This window comes from Neoarius graeffei, chromosome 9, assembly GCF_027579695.1.
Source record: "Neoarius graeffei isolate fNeoGra1 chromosome 9, fNeoGra1.pri, whole genome shotgun sequence".
NCBI classification, from domain to species: Eukaryota; Metazoa; Chordata; class Actinopteri; order Siluriformes; family Ariidae; genus Neoarius; species Neoarius graeffei.
The window spans coordinates 77,519,744-77,538,754 of NC_083577.1; the positions used below are offsets into that span (position 1 = coordinate 77,519,744).

Sequence of the window (19,011 nt, forward strand, 5' to 3'; positions counted from 1 at the left end):
ACGATGTGTGTAGCCAAGGACAGCAGATAAACGTTACACATTTACACATCTTCATGTTAACCTTCCTCACACATACACCGTGTTAAAATAATTTACACAGTGAAATGTGTCAAAATTAACATAATGAGCTTGGTCCCAAATTTCACCCATTGATGTGTAAGATTTTCACCACAGTTTGTGTCAGTTTTAACACATCCTTTCTAAGAGTGTAGGCCAAACAAAATGTAAACTGAAGCCTGGAATAAAGAAACCAGTTAGATCCCTTGACAGCAGCATTGTGAATCAGCTGTTCGAAGGTTGTTTTTTTTTATATATATTAAGCAACATTAGCATTTTGGGGGCTCTTTATGTTTGCTAAGTCTGAACCAGAGAGATATTTATACTTTTGTTTTTTACTATTTGGATTGTCAGAGAGGCATAAAGGGATGAAAATGTACTCTTAAAGCGCTTTTCAGTTATTGGTTGGAAATACAGCAATGCTAAAATGGTAAACAAACCTTTACCAAGTGCACATAGGCATAATAAAAATCACCTAAGCATTGAGAACAAAGAGCTGGCTAATCTCAGAAATAATTAGTTTGAAACATTTTAAAACAAATTTTATTTTCTCAGCCTGTGAATGGTTGTCTGTGTCTATGTGTCAGCCCTGTGATGACCTGGCGACTTGTCCAGGGTGTACCCCGCCTTTCGCCCGTAGTCAGCTGGGATAGGCTCCAGCTTGCCTGCGACCCTGTAGAACAGGATAAAGCGGCTAGAGATAATGAGATGAGATGAGATGAGACGAGATTTTCTCAGCCCAAATATCCAGAATACATGGAATGTTTTTAGCTCTACAGCTCTGTATAAGCCGTTCACATCTACAAGAAATGGAGAAAAGCCGAAAATACATGGAATGTTTGGTTCATTTCCTGTTGATTCAATTCAGAATTGACTCACTATCTCAGTGCAGTCGAGCCAAACTGAGACCACCTGACTCAGATTTGTCTCGGACCAGTTGTTTTTGTCCACACCCAAGTGTGATTACTGTGTTTTCACCCAAACAAACTGCACTGAAGGGGGAAAACACACCAGGATTCGATTCAAATGAAGTAAACTTTGCATTTGTGAAAGTGAAAACACCCTCAGCCTTTACAAATCAAACATTACAGTGTAAATGTACACTACTACCGTACAGTGCTACATGTGTCCGAGTGAGTGCTCCTCACCAAATAGTTGTCTCCGTGTTTGGAGCGAAGCATGCTTGCCACTTCTTTGAGGTTGGCAGTGTAGCTTTGTTCCTCCACGCTGCTTGGGAAAGACACAGATATGATCCTCTCTGTGATGTACACCAGGTCCACCTCATAGTTCTCCTCCATTGCCTGGATCAGGCTTACGCTCCGGCTGGACAGAGGACGCAGAGGAAGAAAATGAGAGAGGGGTAGACGGTCAAACACGGCATGGAGAGACAAACTATGGATAAATTAGGGAAAAAGAGCAAACATGCTTTAAAACCTGAAATCTGATCATGACTGCATATTCACAGCAATGCCTTACATAAGCCATGCTTACATAACCATATATGGAGAAGTTCTGGTTATTCAGTTATTCAGTTTGTATGTCATGCTCTAAAACCTCAGAGCTTCTTTCTATGTTCTGAATCGATGTTTCTCTTATTGCAAAATTTTCATCACTATGTGCATTAAAATCAAGTAGAGTCTCATTATTCTCATCAGGCTGCATGACATGACATCACCAAATTATGTTGTTAAAAAAAATAAGAAAAAAAGTGCTGCACAGCACAGAACAAAGTCATATATGCATTTCAGTTTAGTTTGAAGCAAAGAAAAAAAACCCACAGTGGCGAAAGATTGATGGTTGAGATAAACAAGCAAGATATGAAAATGTGCTGCATTCCATGTGTGCGGCTGAGCAGACCAAGCAAAACAATTTGGTCACTTGCAAGGAATGAACTTGGGTTGAAGATATAACCACAATCTTGCCCCCAATCGCTAACCACATTCTCTCTATGCAAACACATAAGAATATATTAGATGTGTAGCGGGAGTACAAACCCACAACAGCTCTGATCTGAAGGAACAAGGGCATATTTGATAATCCAACCTGATCTGTGGCATTGTAAAATGTCCTACTGCCTCTACACATGATGTGCAGATCATACAGAGGTTTGGGTGCCCTCCCAGAGAAATGTTGTGCCCGGGAAAATCTGCTTCCCATCAGACGCTTTTCCATAGCTTTATTTTGTCTACCAGCACCAATTACTTGCATATATCTCTCCAAGGCCAATTGCATTTCAGCACTGATCAAATTAAGTGTGTTTAAAACAGACACAAGCACAAAACACGTGCTTTAGCATTTCTACAACAAACCGTGACTTCACAGAGGTTCAGCAAAAATAAGCATCTCTCAAAGAAAAAAAAAAGGGTCATTCTAGGCTGGGGGATTTGTCTTACGGTATATCAGATTGTGGAAACCATGCTTGCAGACAAAGCATGTGTTTCACATGCGATCATAAGTTTTTCACATGTGACTATGCGAGTAATAGGTGATCATGTGTGAAAAAGATGTTGTGCATGTCAAAAACAAACAAATAATGTAATCATATTTGGAAAAATGAAAACGTGCAAGTCCACATGTGAAAATCTGTGAATATACCAACAATATACCAACAAAACCACATGTGTAATATTCACATGTGAAGTTCATGTGACCTTTCTCCAATGGCAGGAGATGAACAACCAGAGATAAGTAAAGACTAACAAACAAATATTTGACTCTAGCCTCTGTCTTTCAAGCCCGTCTGACCCAAAGTCTAAAATGTCATAATGAACAGGTCTATAAAATTAAAATGGTGAATAATAATAAGAAGAAGAACAACAGCTACAAAATATGTGATAAATATTTACTTTGTAAACGTTGTAAATATATTGGATTTGTAACAGATGATTCAGTCAATTTATATATGCTATTAAAGGTAGACTGCCTTTCAGATTTTTCAAGTGGAGGTCATAAAAAGAATTTTCCCCGACACCCAATTATTTTTTGTTTAGTGGACCAAAAGCTACTGAATTTGAATCACAGACTTCCAATTTTATTAGTGTTTTTAAAAATAGAACAATTAATGAATTTAGGGCCACATGGCCCAAAATTCTATGCTATTTTTTCCTGCTTCATCATGACCCAATTCAAGATACTACATCATGCATCACGTGGTGGGCTTTCCCCATTCGCGCAAGGCATTGTGGGATACAAATTTGAAACAGGAGAGAAAAATGGAGGACATGAGTGTGCGAATGAAACATGAAAGACCGACTACAGTTACGGAAAGTGAAAAGAAAAGACACTGTATTGTGAAGGAAAGGAAACGCAGGACCAAACTTATAAATATCGGCGATTAGTGGAGATGGTGGGATGATCAAAGGTAAACTTACGCATGACTGTACGAACCAGGCGATCTCACACACATTATTTGCTATGGCATCCCCTCAAATTCAATATGTTCCCAGTCACAGATTTGCCTGATATTTTGTGAGATATTAGAGAAATAAATGTACATCATTGTGACCAAGTTTCAGAGAGAACTAAATTTTATCGATTTTATTAAATTGAAAGGCAGTCTTCCTTTAAAATCATGTTCATGTGATCAAGTCATGATAATGAGGTTCTATCATGTAACTCTGCATGTAACATCTGTAAAATGTACTGTATATGAGGACAATAATGGCTAGGCTAATAACAATTTAGTGAATGAAACAACTCCTGACCTCATATTAATCTATATATTAACAATGTATACTGTTCTTAACCATTAGGTGACACCCGGCATACCTAACAACCTGTGTTCTCTTTCTCTCCCTCTTTCTCTCTCTCTCTCCCTGCCTCCTCTCTCTCCCTCTCTCTGTCGAATTGAGTTACATGGCAATCCTACTAAGACACCAGTGATGCTGACCTTTGATGCTCTTCAGACCTGCCTGATCCATCCTGATGCCCTACGTCTGGCTGGAATTTCATCAGATCGTTCCTGTGGAGGACGGTCCCATATGGACAGTTGAAAGTCACACTTGGAAGATGGGTCTGGACACTTACAGTTTTGCTATAATGGCTGAGGACTACAATCACCATGATAACTTTAGGACTGCAGTTGTCACGAACAGTTTTACCCTCAAGTTTCCATCAATGAACAGTTGACAACTTCAACAAAACAGACTTCATGTTAAAACTATAATGACTTTCCAGGTTACACAGTTGTACTTTGTGATGATATAGGACACAGTTATAGCAGCAAGTTATTTAAAATCACACGATCTGTTATCACCCAGATGAGGATGGGTCCCCTTTTGAGTCTGGTTCCTCTCAAGGTTTCTTCCACATGTCGTCTGAGGAAGCTTTTCGTTAACACTGTCGCCTCAGGCTTGTTCATCAGGGATAAATAAATTAATTAGGGATAAAATTAGCTCATATGTTTAAAAGTCTTTATTTTTTCTGTAAAGCTGCTTTGTGATAATGTCTATTGTTAAAAGTGCTATACAAATAAACTTGACTTGACTTGATCTATAATTTCTATACTGATTACAATAAGCATTCTGCTATTTTCTGCATTAAATATTCAGTTTGAGAAAGCATGTTGCACTCTGCTGTCTTTTTCACTATGGGATTACTATTACAGCTAACATTTTCTAATATATAGAAATGTTATCACTGTTTCTATGTTTTTGGTGCCATGCGAGTGGCAGCGTTTTACTGCAGCTCCTACCTCTTTTCTGTGCTTTTAGTGTATTTTTGAATTATTTTCTGATATTCTTTACACTAATCTGTGTGCAACTGTGGATATGCAATTGGTGAGATTAGCAGTTTGTATTTTGTTAATTTTTGGACAACTTATGAACTTCTGCTATGGGGTTCAATAAGGTTTATCTTAGCTTGTGTTATAAAATAATACAAGTGAGTGGTATTTTACCTTCTAAAAACTGCTACGGTAATCCTAAATACTGCTCTATGCTCATCCCTGGACTTATTTTCTTCTTCTTTTTTCACTTATGCTCATATCGAACATCCGTTCAAAATACTTAGTAGTCTTTCCCTTTTCTCCGTTGCACCTGCATACCGTAATGATTTATAATCCCATTATCTTGTCTCCTGTAAGAGGAGGGGTTCCCTTTTGGCTCTGCTTCATCTCATGGTTTCTTCCTCATGTCATATCAGGGAAAGATTCCTTACCACTGTTTCCTTTGGCTTGCTCATTTGGGATCTAAATTTACGTTCAGACTTTTTAAAGCTGCTTTGTGACAAGCTCTATTGTTAAATGCGATACAAATAAAATTAAATTGAACTAAATGAGTGGAAAGATTCTGGGCATGTGTACAAAGTGAAGAGCACATGAGCAGGGGTGTGTCTGAAGTGGCCAACAGCTGCTGTTCAGTTACCCTACGTTCACACCAAATATGGCGAGAGCATCAAAATTCACTCTGGCTGCCCTGACAATGATGCTGGTAAATTCGTGAACACTCTGTAACATAGATAAAATAGGTAGCTGAAAGGCTGTTCAGAATGTTCTGTCTTGCAAACTTTATGTAAAAGTGCCGCAAAGCAAACACACATGTAAACTGGAATCATCTCATCTCATTATCTCTAGCCGCTTTATCCTGTTCTACAGGGTCGCAGGCAAGCTGGAGCCTATCCCAGCTGACTACGGGCGAAAGGCGGGGTACACCCTGGACAAGTTGCCAGGTCATCACAGGGCTGACACATAGACACAGACAACCATTCACACTCACATTCACACCTACGGTCAATTTAGAGTCACCAGTTAACCTAACCTGCATGTCTTTGGACTGTGGGGGAAACCGGAGCACCCGGAGGAAACCCACGCGGACACGGGGAGAATATGCAAACTCTGCACAGAAAGGCCCTCGCCGGCCACGGGGCTCGAACCCGGACCTTCTTGCTGTGAGGCGACAGCGCTAACCACTACACCACCGTGCCGCCCAACTGGAATCATATAGCTTAATAAAAATAATGAAGAATAAAATAATTAAATAATTAAAAAGAAAATTGATTAACAATTCCATGAGGGAGACCAGGTAGACTTTTTTGTTTTTACTTTTTTTTTTTTTGCCACATTGAAAAAAAAAAATCTGTAAAAGTGACTGCTTTTGTTTTAACATATCCACCCTACACCTTCCCATACAACAGGAGGTCTCATACTACCACTCGTTCAACAGCATAATTCAAGTCACATGTAAGTAAATAGCCAACACACTTTTGCATGCTATGGCACTAGTTAGCATGCAATTCGCTCTTATTTTCACAAAATATATTATTCACTTCACCAAGTCACCTCAAACACCTACAGTTTCCAACACCTTATTACATGCTTGTTTTTTGTTTTTTTATTAATTGCTTTATTTTTTTAAATTTAGGCTATGTCCCTGAATGCAAACAAGGTCACATCATAAATAATGGGGAAACGCGCCACTGCCATTATCAATTTCTCCTCCATGGTAGGCTACTTGGTAACAGTTTGAACGGAACTAAAATTAACATGACTGTGTTCTCTAGGATTCTTTACAGCTTCTAAATTGCAACTGGTTGCTACTGAACCACACCATAGCTCATTAACATTCAACCTGGACTTCAATTTTATTCTGATGTCCCCACTTCCCAAGACGCGCCGCCAATGATCTCACCACCAAGAGACACTGGCTCACATACAGTAGAAAAGGAATGTATTCTGGTAGTCTTGACACTCTTGCCATGTTTGGTGTGAATATAGGGTCAATGATTTCAAGTGCAGACTGACTCCCAGCACCTGCATGTGCCAAAAAGTACACAATATAACCATCAACTCTGAAGTTGACATGCTTGCGTGCATGTTACAGAGTGACTCTACAATACAGAAAGATTGGGGGGAAAAAACACCTTCATTCTGTTTCTTTCTGTGCACCATGAAGTTTTGTTGCCAGTGTAGATTCACATGGGCTGCAATATGGTTTTCTCATTGAGGCTAAGTGGCCAAAAACAGGGCTTTGCCATACCGCACTGAGAACTAATGAAGAATGATGATTCTCAGAGGAGGAAAAATAAAGATCACAGTATCTCTTTTCATCCTTCACAAAGAAAGAAAGTTGCAAAGAAAGCTAAATTCATAGATGAAAATTTCATATTTTAGGAAATTGGCAGCGTTGTTAAATTTGAGTTGTTTACATATGAGATACATAGATTTGGGGACAGGAACAGGGCCAGGCCACTTCAACATCTAAAGGCTTTTTGTGCATTTTTCCATAAAAGTCATCTTCCTCAAGCATGCTGAACCAAGCCAAAATACCTGGTGTAGCCTAAAATGGTGATGCTGTGTTACAGATTTTGGGCCATAATTTCTTCACCAGCTGAATGTAAGTTTGATCACAAGTCAAGGTATAGAGTTGATGATAAACCATACACTGACAGAAATGAGTTTAAAAGGAGATCAGTGTAGAATTTTGGTTACACTACAGACACTTAAGGTAAATCTTAACTTGTAGTGCATAAAGTGATCATAGATCAAAAACAGAGTAACATATTTCACCATAGCCAACCAATCAAGCGTAAACAGGCAAAAATAAAAATCACTTGAAATAAGTACAAAACTGTCTCCTTTCGGAACACCTGTACAACAGAGAATAATGTGAAAAGTATCCAGTGAGTGGCAGTTCAAAGGGCAGAAATGCCTTGCTGATGCGCGAGGCCAGAGGAGAATGGCCCGAATGGTTCGAGCTAACAAGGCACAAGAAGTAACTCAAATAGCTACTCTTTACAACCATGGTGCGCAGAAAAGCATCTCACAGGCTTGTAGTACTGGAGTCCAGGACTCGGACTCGAGTCCAACTCGTGCCTTAATTTTTAAGGACTCGTGACTTGACTTGGACTTGAACACTGATGACTTGGACTTGGACTCCTGCATTAACTGCATTTGGACTTGTAAATTGGAGACGAGGACTTAGATTTTTCTTTATTTTTTGTAACATGCCATAATAATTTGGCATAAGATATTTATATATATGTTAATTTTTATACTAATTTCATGCAAGAGAATGCACATTCACCTGTTAATACATCATGCTCAGGAACAAACTAACATTAATGGTGCTAAAATGCCTGGAGAGAACGCCCCTAGGATTGTCCGTTTTGCTTATACAGACTTCTCATGCAGTGGGGGAAAAAATGCACTGCAATGTGTTCCATATGTAGAAGAACTATTGGGGGGCCAACCTTAAACTTCAATCATCATTTGGCAAGACTCCACCCAGAGAAGGAAGTGACACGCTATGTTCATTGCTCTGTTGATAGCGGGGCTTGCTTGCTGACTGATGAACTAGCTAGTGTTAACCATCTCTCATGTTATTTGCCCTGTTGATAGTAGGCAGGGCTTGCTGAGCGATGAACAAGCTTTTTATCTGTAGCCTATTAACTAAAATGGGGCAGTTAAGTAGTAACGTTAGTCCAACACAGTAGCAGAGACAGTTTCACATAAAGGCAGCAACAACCACTGTCAAATGGTGCGGTTGGAATCTTGTTCTTGGACTCGACTCGGACTTGAGTCGGATCAATAGTGGACTCGACTCAAAATTTTCTTTAATGACTTGGACTTGACTCGGACTTGAACACTGGGGACTCGAGACTGGACTCGGACTCGAGGTTTAGACACTACAACACTGGCATCTCAGAATGCACAATATGTTGAACCTTGAGGTAAATTAACTAACAAAGTAGAAGACCACATCAGGTTCCAATTTCATCAGCCAAGATCAAGAATTTGAGGCTACAGTAGGTTCACCTAACCTGGGAAACCGAATATTGCAAAAAGACTAAGCAATGCTTCAATGAAGTAAGCTTTTGTAGTAATATTTTTACAGTTGGGGTGGCACGGTGGTGTAGTGGTTAGCACTGTCGCCTCACAGCAAGAAGGTCCATGTTCGAGCCCCGTGGCCGGCGAGGGCCTTTCTGTGCGGAGTTTGCATGTTCTCCCCGTGTCCGCGTGGGTTTCCTCCGGGTGCTCCGGTTTCCCCCACAGTCCAAAGACATGCAGGTTAGGTTAACTGGTGACTCTAAATTGACCGTAGGTGTGAGTATGAATGGTTGTCTGTGTCTATGTGTCAGCCCTGTGATGACCTGGCGACTTGTCCAGGGTGTACCCCGCCTTTCGCCCGTAGTCAGCTGGGATAGGCTCCAGCTTGCCTGCGACCCTGTGGGACAGGATAAAGCGGCTAGAGATAATGAGATGAGATGAGATGAGATTTTTACAGTTCATGTGCATCTTTTTCAAGGTATTATATTTATTTCAAGTTAGTTTATTTTAACTGTATATACAAGAACAAAATTAAAAGAATTGTGGTTTACAATCAAGAAGTGACTAATTTATCCGTCTCATGTATTTAATTTTTATACAAAGTGTGCGCTTGTTCTGTTCTTCTACTTAGGCCCTCATGCAGCAAATTTACTGACATATTAGCAACAAACCACAGCAGCGCCTGCAAACTTAATCTGCACTGAATACACTGAATGGCAGTATAATATTACATTAATGGTAAACATTTAAAATATTTTGTGGTATATATTCCTACTACCTTGTTAATATCTCAATTTGATGACATTCTGCACTACTTCAGGAATACTACACTGCCTGTAAATGCAGTGCTATAATCATTCTGGTTTATATGCATAGTTATAAAAACTGTATTTCTGCAAGATTTCCAGTAAGCATACAAAGAAAAATACAACAATATGGAGCAGTTTTATTTATTTTGAATGAACGCCTACTTGGTTTATATTTCAAGCTATAGCTTAAGGCTATGTTGAAGCTGTCCATTGGTGCCACTGTTAATTTTTTTTAATCATGCATAAAATGAAACATAGTAGCCATAGGCTCCCAGGTGGCACAACTGAAAAGCGTTTGCCCTATCAGATCGCTAGGCCGAATCCCAGTGATGCCATAGCTGGTAAATTGACCTGTGCTCTGAGGGAAGGGTGGCGTACTCTTAGGGTGTATTCAGACCAGGATAGTTCGATAGTTCACTTGTTTTGGTCCGAACCAAATGTTTTTTTTATTTTTTTCATTTTGGTGCGGTTCGCTTTCACACTGTATATTTTAGTAAGCGGACCAAAATCTGTCAACAAAGCCACGCCTCAATTATATTTTGACCCCAGAATAGTATCCAGGTCATCGTAATAGATGAATTTCTTTTTTGCGTCGCTAGTACCGCCACTTTTTGAAAGAATGTCCCTGATTTTAATGTAGGTCTGACGGAGTTTCTTCACTTTTAGCCGACATTGTTCTGGGGAGCGCGTGAACCCCTTCTCCTTCATTTTCTCACTGAATACAGCAAACACGTCGGCATTTTTGTGTGTTCTCTCCAAAAGCTCAGATATGTGGACATCTGCCCATATATCCACAAGGGTGCGCGTTTCTTCCTCGGCCCACGTTTGCTCCCTACTAATTTTTTGTACTCGCCTACCACTGGTGACTGAACGACTGTTGTAAGGTTCCCTTGACAACCGAAACAGTGTTTGCACTTTGCGGTGGAGTGTCAAGACTCTGTTTCCCATAATGCTCAACAAACGACGGAAGCTCCCGAGGTACAAAAAAGCAAAACTGTCGGATTAGGTTCGGTCTGCTTTCACACCTCCAAAAGATCCACACCAGGGTTCCTTTGGTCCGGACCGAGTCTGACCTTGCAGCTCGGTCTCGGTCCGCTTGTTTGGTCCAGACCAGAGTTCGGTGGTTTGTATTCAGACCAACCCAAAAGGTCCGGACCAAGGGAAATTTGGTTCGTTTGGTCCGGACCAAACAACATAGGTGTGAATACGCCCTTAGTCCCATGTCAATTACAGCAACGCTAGCCAATCATGGGCAATCATGTGTATAGAAGTGAGCGGATAGTGCTTTCCTCTGAGTGAGTTATGCCACCCCCTAACATTGCATGAGCAGCAGTTCGAAAAGTTGCGATCAGATGGTGTCACGTGCCTCAGAGGAAGCATGTGATGACCTTCGCCCTCCCTGGTTGGTAGCTGTTGTGTGATAGGGGAGAGCTGTCTGGTGGTGACTAAAATTAGGGAAAATCATGGAGAAAAAAATGTACCATTTACATTTCCTTAAAACCTTATAATCCTGTGACACTGCACTCTAAAAATTGATTCTTCAGCCCAGTAAAAATCGCTCATAAAAAAAGAGAAGATTTTACCTAAAATGCTGTTATCTGAACTTGGCTTAATTAAAAGAATAAGTACCACTCATTATTTTGTGTGTTAAGTGTCTAAGATTTTGCATAAATATCGTCTATAATTTTTTTAGCAATACCTACATTCAGGAGATTTGGGAACACTAAACTAAATATTTTGAGATCTTCTGACACCACACCATTAGACCATTGTCAACTTTGAAGCATTTGGACCGTTTGCCATGACACCAAAAGGAAGAATTGCATAGGTAAGAACACATCAGACTGTTAATTTTATGTATTTACAGTTATGAGGGTTTTTTTTTGTTGGCTTGTTTCAAACAATTGACATGTAATGTTTTAAGGGGTGTTGTTTATCCACATAAAAGGTGTTTTGACTGCAAGGCTGGCTTGGCAGGGAACATGAGGCAGCCTAGGCTAGCAAAGTGGAGCTAGCACTGATAAATTAGCAAATCTAAGTGGGGTCAGTTTTTCAAATAATTAATTCAGTCTTTTACCGGAGATGTTCTTAAATACGACCGTGTTAGAGCTTCTCGGGTTTTATTTGTTTATATCGTGAAGTCGGTTATTGATGCAAGTTTGCACCTGTGTGCTTTTGCTGGCTAACAGTACCGTTTATCTAGTCTGGCTAACGCGACTGCAAAGCTCTCCGAACTATTGGTCTGGCCAAGATATTAAGCCCAACCGTTTCCCAGAGCACGTGGTTGACCCACCTCCCTGAAATGCCTCAGTTTGCTACTGGTCGAAGCCAGAAAAGGCTGTGACGAAGCTTAAACCAATCACATCACTCTTTCCTCTGACGTATGCGACGCGACGGGGCTAACTGGTAGATTAAACTCTTACCGAAGCCGGTCAGGAGCAAGGCGAAAACGTCCTTCCTTTCAATAAATACCTCCAGGGCTGCTCTTTGCTCTGTTTTCAATGAGAACTTGCTCCATGTTCGTAATGTTTCTAGTGAATGAAGCGCTTCCGGCATAGATTGTGTAAACAATCTATGGCTTCCGGTCGCAGTTCTACTACGTCACTGCCTTGAACACGCCTCTACCCAGGGCCGTTGGAGATGCTCAAAGTTGATTGGTTCCTGATTTTTCAGGAGCTTGGAAGAGCTGTAGATAGCTTGCCTGGCCAGACTAAGCTCGCAACAGGCCCTCATGTTGCGTCACGCTTAGGATGGGCGGGCCCAGGCTACCGTTTATCTAGTTTTCTGGACACGATGATTTGGAAGTTCTGTTATTATATAGTGATTGTTAATTTATTTGTCATATAAGAAAATCTGTGCGCTATAGATTTTCACTGTGGCAGAAGTAGTGATAGAGTAACAGTAATAGTAGTTTTCGTAGTGGTAACGTTTAACCAAGATATTGCACATATGCAACTTAAAATATTTAGAAAGTCTAAATGAAACAGTTTAATTTTACTGGCTGGAGAAACCTACATTTTAAAGTAAAGACATGAAGTGAAATTCAGATTTTTTAGTAAAGTCAGCTTAATTTTATGTGTAAAAATGACCCAAAAATGTATGCATTTTCTACATAAAATTATGGATGCAAAAACGTTGCACTAATATTTTAAGTAAAATCAGCCCATCATTTTTTACAGTGTGGGATGCAGTCCAACAAGTTTGGCCTTCAGCTATGATAGAATGCTTGAGGCATTGTTAGCATAATCCTCAGTACATCATCAACATGCAAAGCATGCACAATCAAATGATCAGCTTTCATTTAATTAAGACTAAGAATAGCCAAAAGAGACAGCACAGCAAGCATTCTTTAACAGACTGATGACATGCATGGACAGCTGAGCTCCTCATACCTGGACGGTCTCCGGCGTGACTCCATGCTCTTGGAAGATTTAGTCGAGCCCTGAAACCACAAAAAGAGACCAAACATTACAAGTGAAATAGTTGATAGTTTAATTCATTATAGGGGGAAAAATTCAAGGGAACAAATAGTTGGCATCTTACAAAAATTCTTTCCAAAGCTTGCTGTGGTAATTACTCATCATTGTGTGAATAAAGAAGTCTGAAGGACATTCAGACTCATTCTCCCTTTCATGCTCTCGCACAAAATATAAACAGTCCCAGGAATATTTACTGAAAAAAAAAACTTTTTAAACTTTTCCATTGGAACATGTTTACCTCTTAGAATCACACTGTGACTGGGGCTAAACTAAGGCTACGTTTACATTAGACCATATCTGTCTCGTTTTCTTCGCGGATGCACTGTCCGTTTACATTAAACCGCCTGGAAACGCCGGGAAACGGGAATCCGCCAGCGTCCACATATTCAATCCAGATCGTGTCAGCTCCAGTGCTGTGTAAACATTCAGAATACGCGGATACGCTGTGCTGAGCTCTAGCTGGCGTCTCATTGGACAACGTCACTGTGACATCCACCTTCCTGATTCGCTGGCGTTGGTCATGTGACGCGACTGCTGAAAAACGGCGCGGACTTCCGCCTTGTATCACCTTTCATTAAAGAGTATAAAAGTATGAAAATACTGCAAATACTGATGCAAATACTGCCCATTGTGTAGTTATGATTGTCTTTAGGCTTGCCATCCTTCCCCTTGCAAGTGGTAAGTGATATGCACTGGGATCACACACACAGCGGCTCAGTCCCGAATCACAGCTTGTGCACTTCACTCGCGCGCTCTGTGAGCTGCGCAAGGCCGGAGTGCGCACCCTCCAGAGGGCACTCGCTGTTCAGGGCGGAGTGATTTGGAGCGCAGGATGCCTGCGGAGCCGAGCGTATCCGTGTATTGGTATTGCTGTGTGCACGCAAATCGTGTATTGGTGTTGCTGTGTGCACACTAATCGTTTTAAAAACGTTAATCTGATGATCCGCTGATACGGTCTAATGTAAACATGGGCTTAGTCTACACACACTGTGCTTGTGCTGCTCAGGTGGGTCAAGCATAATGCATGTTGTGATTATTCTAGAATTCTTTCTTCCAGTATTTTACACAGACTAATGAAAAGCAACAGCTGACATTTCCCAATCAGAAAAGGCACAGCTTTCACACAGCTATATTTGACCATGATCTGTCATCTTTCTTTCATCCCTTCATTTTTTTTCAGAATCCAAATCATATCTACGAATCATCAGTGCCCACACGTGATATTTGTTCAACGTTCCTTCTTCTCCTCTGTAAGCTGTTTGTTCTATATCCCACTATATATCCATATACTACAGTAGATTACAGAGAGCTAAACTTAGCAGCTCCATCTGAGCAATTACTCATGTATTTCCCTCTAAAGCCTACAGAATAGACTCATCCACGAAAAAGGGAATGACAGGACTGTGGAATCCTGACCAAGAAGAAAGCATTGTGGTGTGGATCGAAGGTGTCACACAAGCCACTTGTCTAAAATAGGAGAAGTGGAAAAACTTTCTGTGGCTTATGGGCTTTTTCATATGGAGGTGCATCTTTGAAAGTACAGTTGCCTCCATTCTGCATTTAAATGACATGGTAGCGTATGACCAAGGAGACCAAATAGGAACAATGCTTACAAAGAAAAACCCAGAATCCAACAGCATAATTATATACAGCACTTAGGACTATTCTTGAAAGTACACACAGGCTGGATATGGCTCTAATAATAGAAGGCTTTGATTATGATCACAAAACACCATATGAAATGTCCTAATATTGTGTTTGGCTGCTTTTGGCATCATATCCTACTGTTGCTTTTTATGCTATGGTGTATGTTTGAATCCTATCGATATACGTATCACAAATTAATCACTGCAGTGAAGATGGTAGATATAATTTAGGCGTGTCCGGAGTAGCAGTTATAAATTTGTGCTGTGTTATGATAACATTATTGATTATATGTGTGGTGTTATGGGAACATTCTATGACATCTTAAATTTAAGAAACAAACATGGTGGTCCGTTTGTTGAAAGAAGTTTAAAACCTTTCTGGCTAAATGTGATTTCCTCACACAATGTATGCCAGGCTTTGATCAAGTTGTTGAATATTTAAGCGGCATAAAAAACTGGACATAGGCGTAATCAGTTCGGTTTGTAATCAGATACCAGCTGTCAAAATGTCTGCAATGCTCTTGAGTTGCAGTCGGGTGAGATACATGCAAAAGAGAATCATATTTTAGTTCAGGAAAAAAAAAAAACTATATATAATAGAAAATGTGAAGTGTTTTCCCAGTCCGCCACACGTGGTATATAATTGTCTATGCATAATATATGAGTTTGTGCCTATCAAGTCACTTTCAGACATAGTTAACACACTGCCAGTGACATTTCAATGGATATTGATTCTTTAGGCCAAGAAACAACAGCATGAACCATCATGCTAATAGACAGAAACCTCAAAGTAGCACAAACTCTACCAAAACATATAATTACACAGTGAGTGATCACCAAGATAGTACAACTCCAAGGCAGGACATTAAAACACATCAGATCAAATCCAAACACGCCCCCACCCCAATCATACTTCCTTTCCTAACAAAAAAAAAAAACCTTTCTTCTAGGCTGGAGTGGAGGCCTGTACACCCAGAGCCACACAGCACCAGGCTCCAAAAAAACACCCACCCCTCCCTTAATCAACCCACAATTACGAGCCCCAGAAGAGCAGCCAAAAGCGGGTGGGGGAGGTGAAGGGGTCCTGGGCGATCTTGATCAAAACCAGCTGGACATGCTGCTTACGAGCACATCTGACAAATTTACTATCAAATACAGAACTGGGGGTGGAAGATGAGAATAGCGTGAAAGAGACAAAAGAGAGCTAAAACTTGTAAAAGTGGATGAAGATGAGCATGTGTGGTCCTACCTTCATCAGGTAGCCCGTGCTCCAGCGCCAGGCGCTGCGTATTGAATTGAGGCGTCTCCGTAAAGAACCGCTGGGGTTCATGGCTGAGAAAGAGTGCTTTCTGTCGTTCTGCATTTTCCTTTCCTACAGCAAGCTTTGCCGTCCCAGAGTGAAAAAAAAAGCCTCTATTTTGGGTCGGTGCCTCTCACAGGATGCCACATGGTTGGCCAAAAGCTACAGTAGACCACAGCTTGCCTTCTTTCCTTCTTTCTTCTACTCCCCCTTCTCCCTTTCACTTGTTTTCACTCCTTCCTTTGCTCGTTCTCGTTCAATCTCTCTCTCTCTCTCTCTACCTCCCGCCTTTTCCAACCTCCTCCTTCTTTCACTTGTGTGGTATCTCTCCATCCAACCCCTCCCTTCTGCCCCTACCTCTTTCTCTCCTCCCTCTTTCTTGGGATGTGTGTTTTTGGTTGCCACCCATGTGAGTTTGGTTTGGTTCTCCTCTCTACCCCGTGTGGGTCAGGCATTAAGCAGCTGACAGGGGAACACCCTTAAAGATGTGTCAAAGGAAAAGATTACATAGTTTTCAACTTTAACCATCTTTCTATGATGAATAAGTCTGCGCACCAAGTTTTGCTTCGAGTTTCCAAATCATAGGAAAAAAAACTGGTGCTTTGTTCAGCACATTCCAAATGCCAAAATGCCATAAAGTTTACATGAAGAAAGAAAGTAAGAAATTGTGAATGCAATTTAAACCCATTTCCTTCTTCCTGTGTCCACTTTAGCAAAATGGATACCATCTAAATATAAATATCTTGCTTTATCTGTAATCCAAAATTTAAAACTGCTCAATATAATCAAAACAGTACGTACTGTAGTGAGTCACTCTATGAGTCAGAAGACCTCAAACCACACGCTGGCAAAAGAGATCCTGTGATTAGGTCATATGATCTTCAGACCTTAATAATCCAAGAAAAAAAAAAAACCATGCAGGATATTGTGAGTTGAAGACGTCAGAAGAACCACATTGTAATGTTCATGACAGAGCCTAGAGCAGCATTTGGTGCAAGTCTGATCAAATATCCCAGTTGCAGGTTTAATTACACTCACTGATGGCATTATCAAACCAAGATATCTCTTAATACCAGCCATATGCTCTATCCTTTCCAGACCAGCTTCAAACCTATACCCTGAGTTGGCGAACTGTACCTTGCCAAGAATAATGGAATATGATGAATGACAACCTCACGATATTTTGATCCACAACAACATCCAACAAAGCATGGTGTTTGAAACATTTTGGAGTTTGAATCCTAGAGAAAGTTTGGGGTAATCAGCCTGAAACAATCCGAAGAAATCAATCTGAGAAGTGGGGTTAAAACACCAGCATGCTGTGCTCCATGTTTCTTGGCTAAATCCTACTGACCTGGTTTGCTTCCTGTGTAAGGGCTCATTCAGAGAAGCATGTACTATAAGGTCTAAAAAAGGAGATGGGAACTCAAAGGGAGGTTCATTTTTCTTTATTAAACCCACAGGATGTTGACCAAGGAAAGCAAATGACTTCTAATATGATTACTGAATTACCAAATTACACAGGAAAAGCATACCTCCCGGAAAAACATGTACACATTGCCATTTGTATACAATGCATACATTTTGTACACAGATAACATCGCTCATGTCAAATTAAATACATGGAAGATTATCCCTTGATGAAAATGTTTCATAGCTCAATCCAAGTTCATCTATGTACAATATAATTCTATTTATTCTCCTAAACCTAGGCTACCTCATGGCTAGAGGCTATAATGCCCAATTTGTAATTTGATACTTCCTTCCTTACTTACTTACTACAACCCAGTCCCAAACCAGAAAATGAGTCAAAACCTATACTATCATGGAGTCCTTCAAGAGAAGGGTATGATGGGAAGCCAGTCTTACACAACACTTAACTATCATTTCCCTACAGAAACACACAAAGCCACATGCACTCAAGCAGCGAAAATAAAACACAGATGCAAAACAGTAAATCCATCTACTTGTGTGTAGACTACGTTCTAAAGGATAAGAGTTTTTAAGAGTATTTACTGCATATCCTTCAGTTGAACTGTTGCACAGCACAGCAGTAGGCCTTATGTGAAGTACTAATGATCAATGGCAAGGGCTCATAAGGGGTACGGGTGCCTCAGTCACATTCTCCATAGAGAACCAGAATGTCTATGATTGCATGTATCCCAGTGCCTATAGAAGCTGTCATGGGTGTCCAAAAGTCACTATAATAGCGATTATAATGTGTCTTACATTTCCTAGAACAACTATAACTACCTGCCCCACAATTTATTGAACAGCTATAATCACTTGACTCACAATCTCTAGAGCAGTTGTGGTCTCAAACTCATTTAAGTCTTCTTCGCAGGCCTCTGAAAGGTTGTCTCAAAAGGCACAATGTAACAGAATATTTGGCATCTGAACCAGTGTTGTAGTCGAGTCACTAAACCTCGAGTCCGAGTCCAGTCTCAAGTCCCTGGTGTTCAAGTCCGAGTCAAGTCCAAGTCATTAAAAAAAAAATTTGAGTCAAGTCCGAGTCAAGTTCACGACTGAGCCGAGTCGAGTCTGAGAACAAGACTCCAACCGCACCATTTGACAGTGGCTGTTTTAGCACCATTAACGTTAGTTTGTTCCTGACATGACGTATGAACAGGTGAATGTGCATTCTCTTGCATGAAATTAGTATAAAAATTAATGTAAATATAAATATCTTATGCCAAATTTTTATGGCATGTTACAAAAAATATAGAAAAAATCCGAGTCCTCGTCTCCAATTTACGAATCCGAATGCAGTTAATGCACGAGTCTGAGTCCAAGTCCGAGTCATCAGTGCTCAAGTCCAAGTCAAGTCACGAGTCCTTAAAATTAGGGCACGAGTCGGACTCAAATCTGAGTCCTGGAGTCGAGTACTATAAGCCTGATCTGAACTAAGAGTATGCAAGAGTACTCAGGTCATTGGTCATTCAAATGCAGTCTCATA

The 19,011-nt window shown here is 40.5% G+C and overlaps 1 protein-coding gene across 21 annotated transcripts in view; it reads right to left on the bottom strand.

Moving 5' to 3' along the window:
- Nucleotides 1–19,011, bottom strand: part of tns1b (tensin 1b) — a 476,125-nt gene that overhangs the window by 88,419 nt on the left and 368,695 nt on the right. For 14 of the 21 annotated variants that reach the window (XM_060930311.1, XM_060930314.1, XM_060930305.1 and 11 more), the window contains 3 exons: nt 13,023–13,072; nt 3,947–4,018; nt 1,206–1,380 (listed from right to left, as the gene is read on the bottom strand). In XM_060930311.1, coding sequence (XP_060786294.1) covers nt 1,206–1,380; nt 3,947–4,018; nt 13,023–13,072 — 297 coding nt within the window. Of the gene's footprint in view, nt 1–1,205; nt 1,381–3,946; nt 4,019–13,022; nt 13,073–16,004; nt 16,321–16,856; nt 16,927–19,011 lie in introns of those variants that run through there. The other 7 variants (XM_060930313.1, XM_060930317.1, XM_060930316.1 and 4 more) reach the window with 5 other exon arrangements.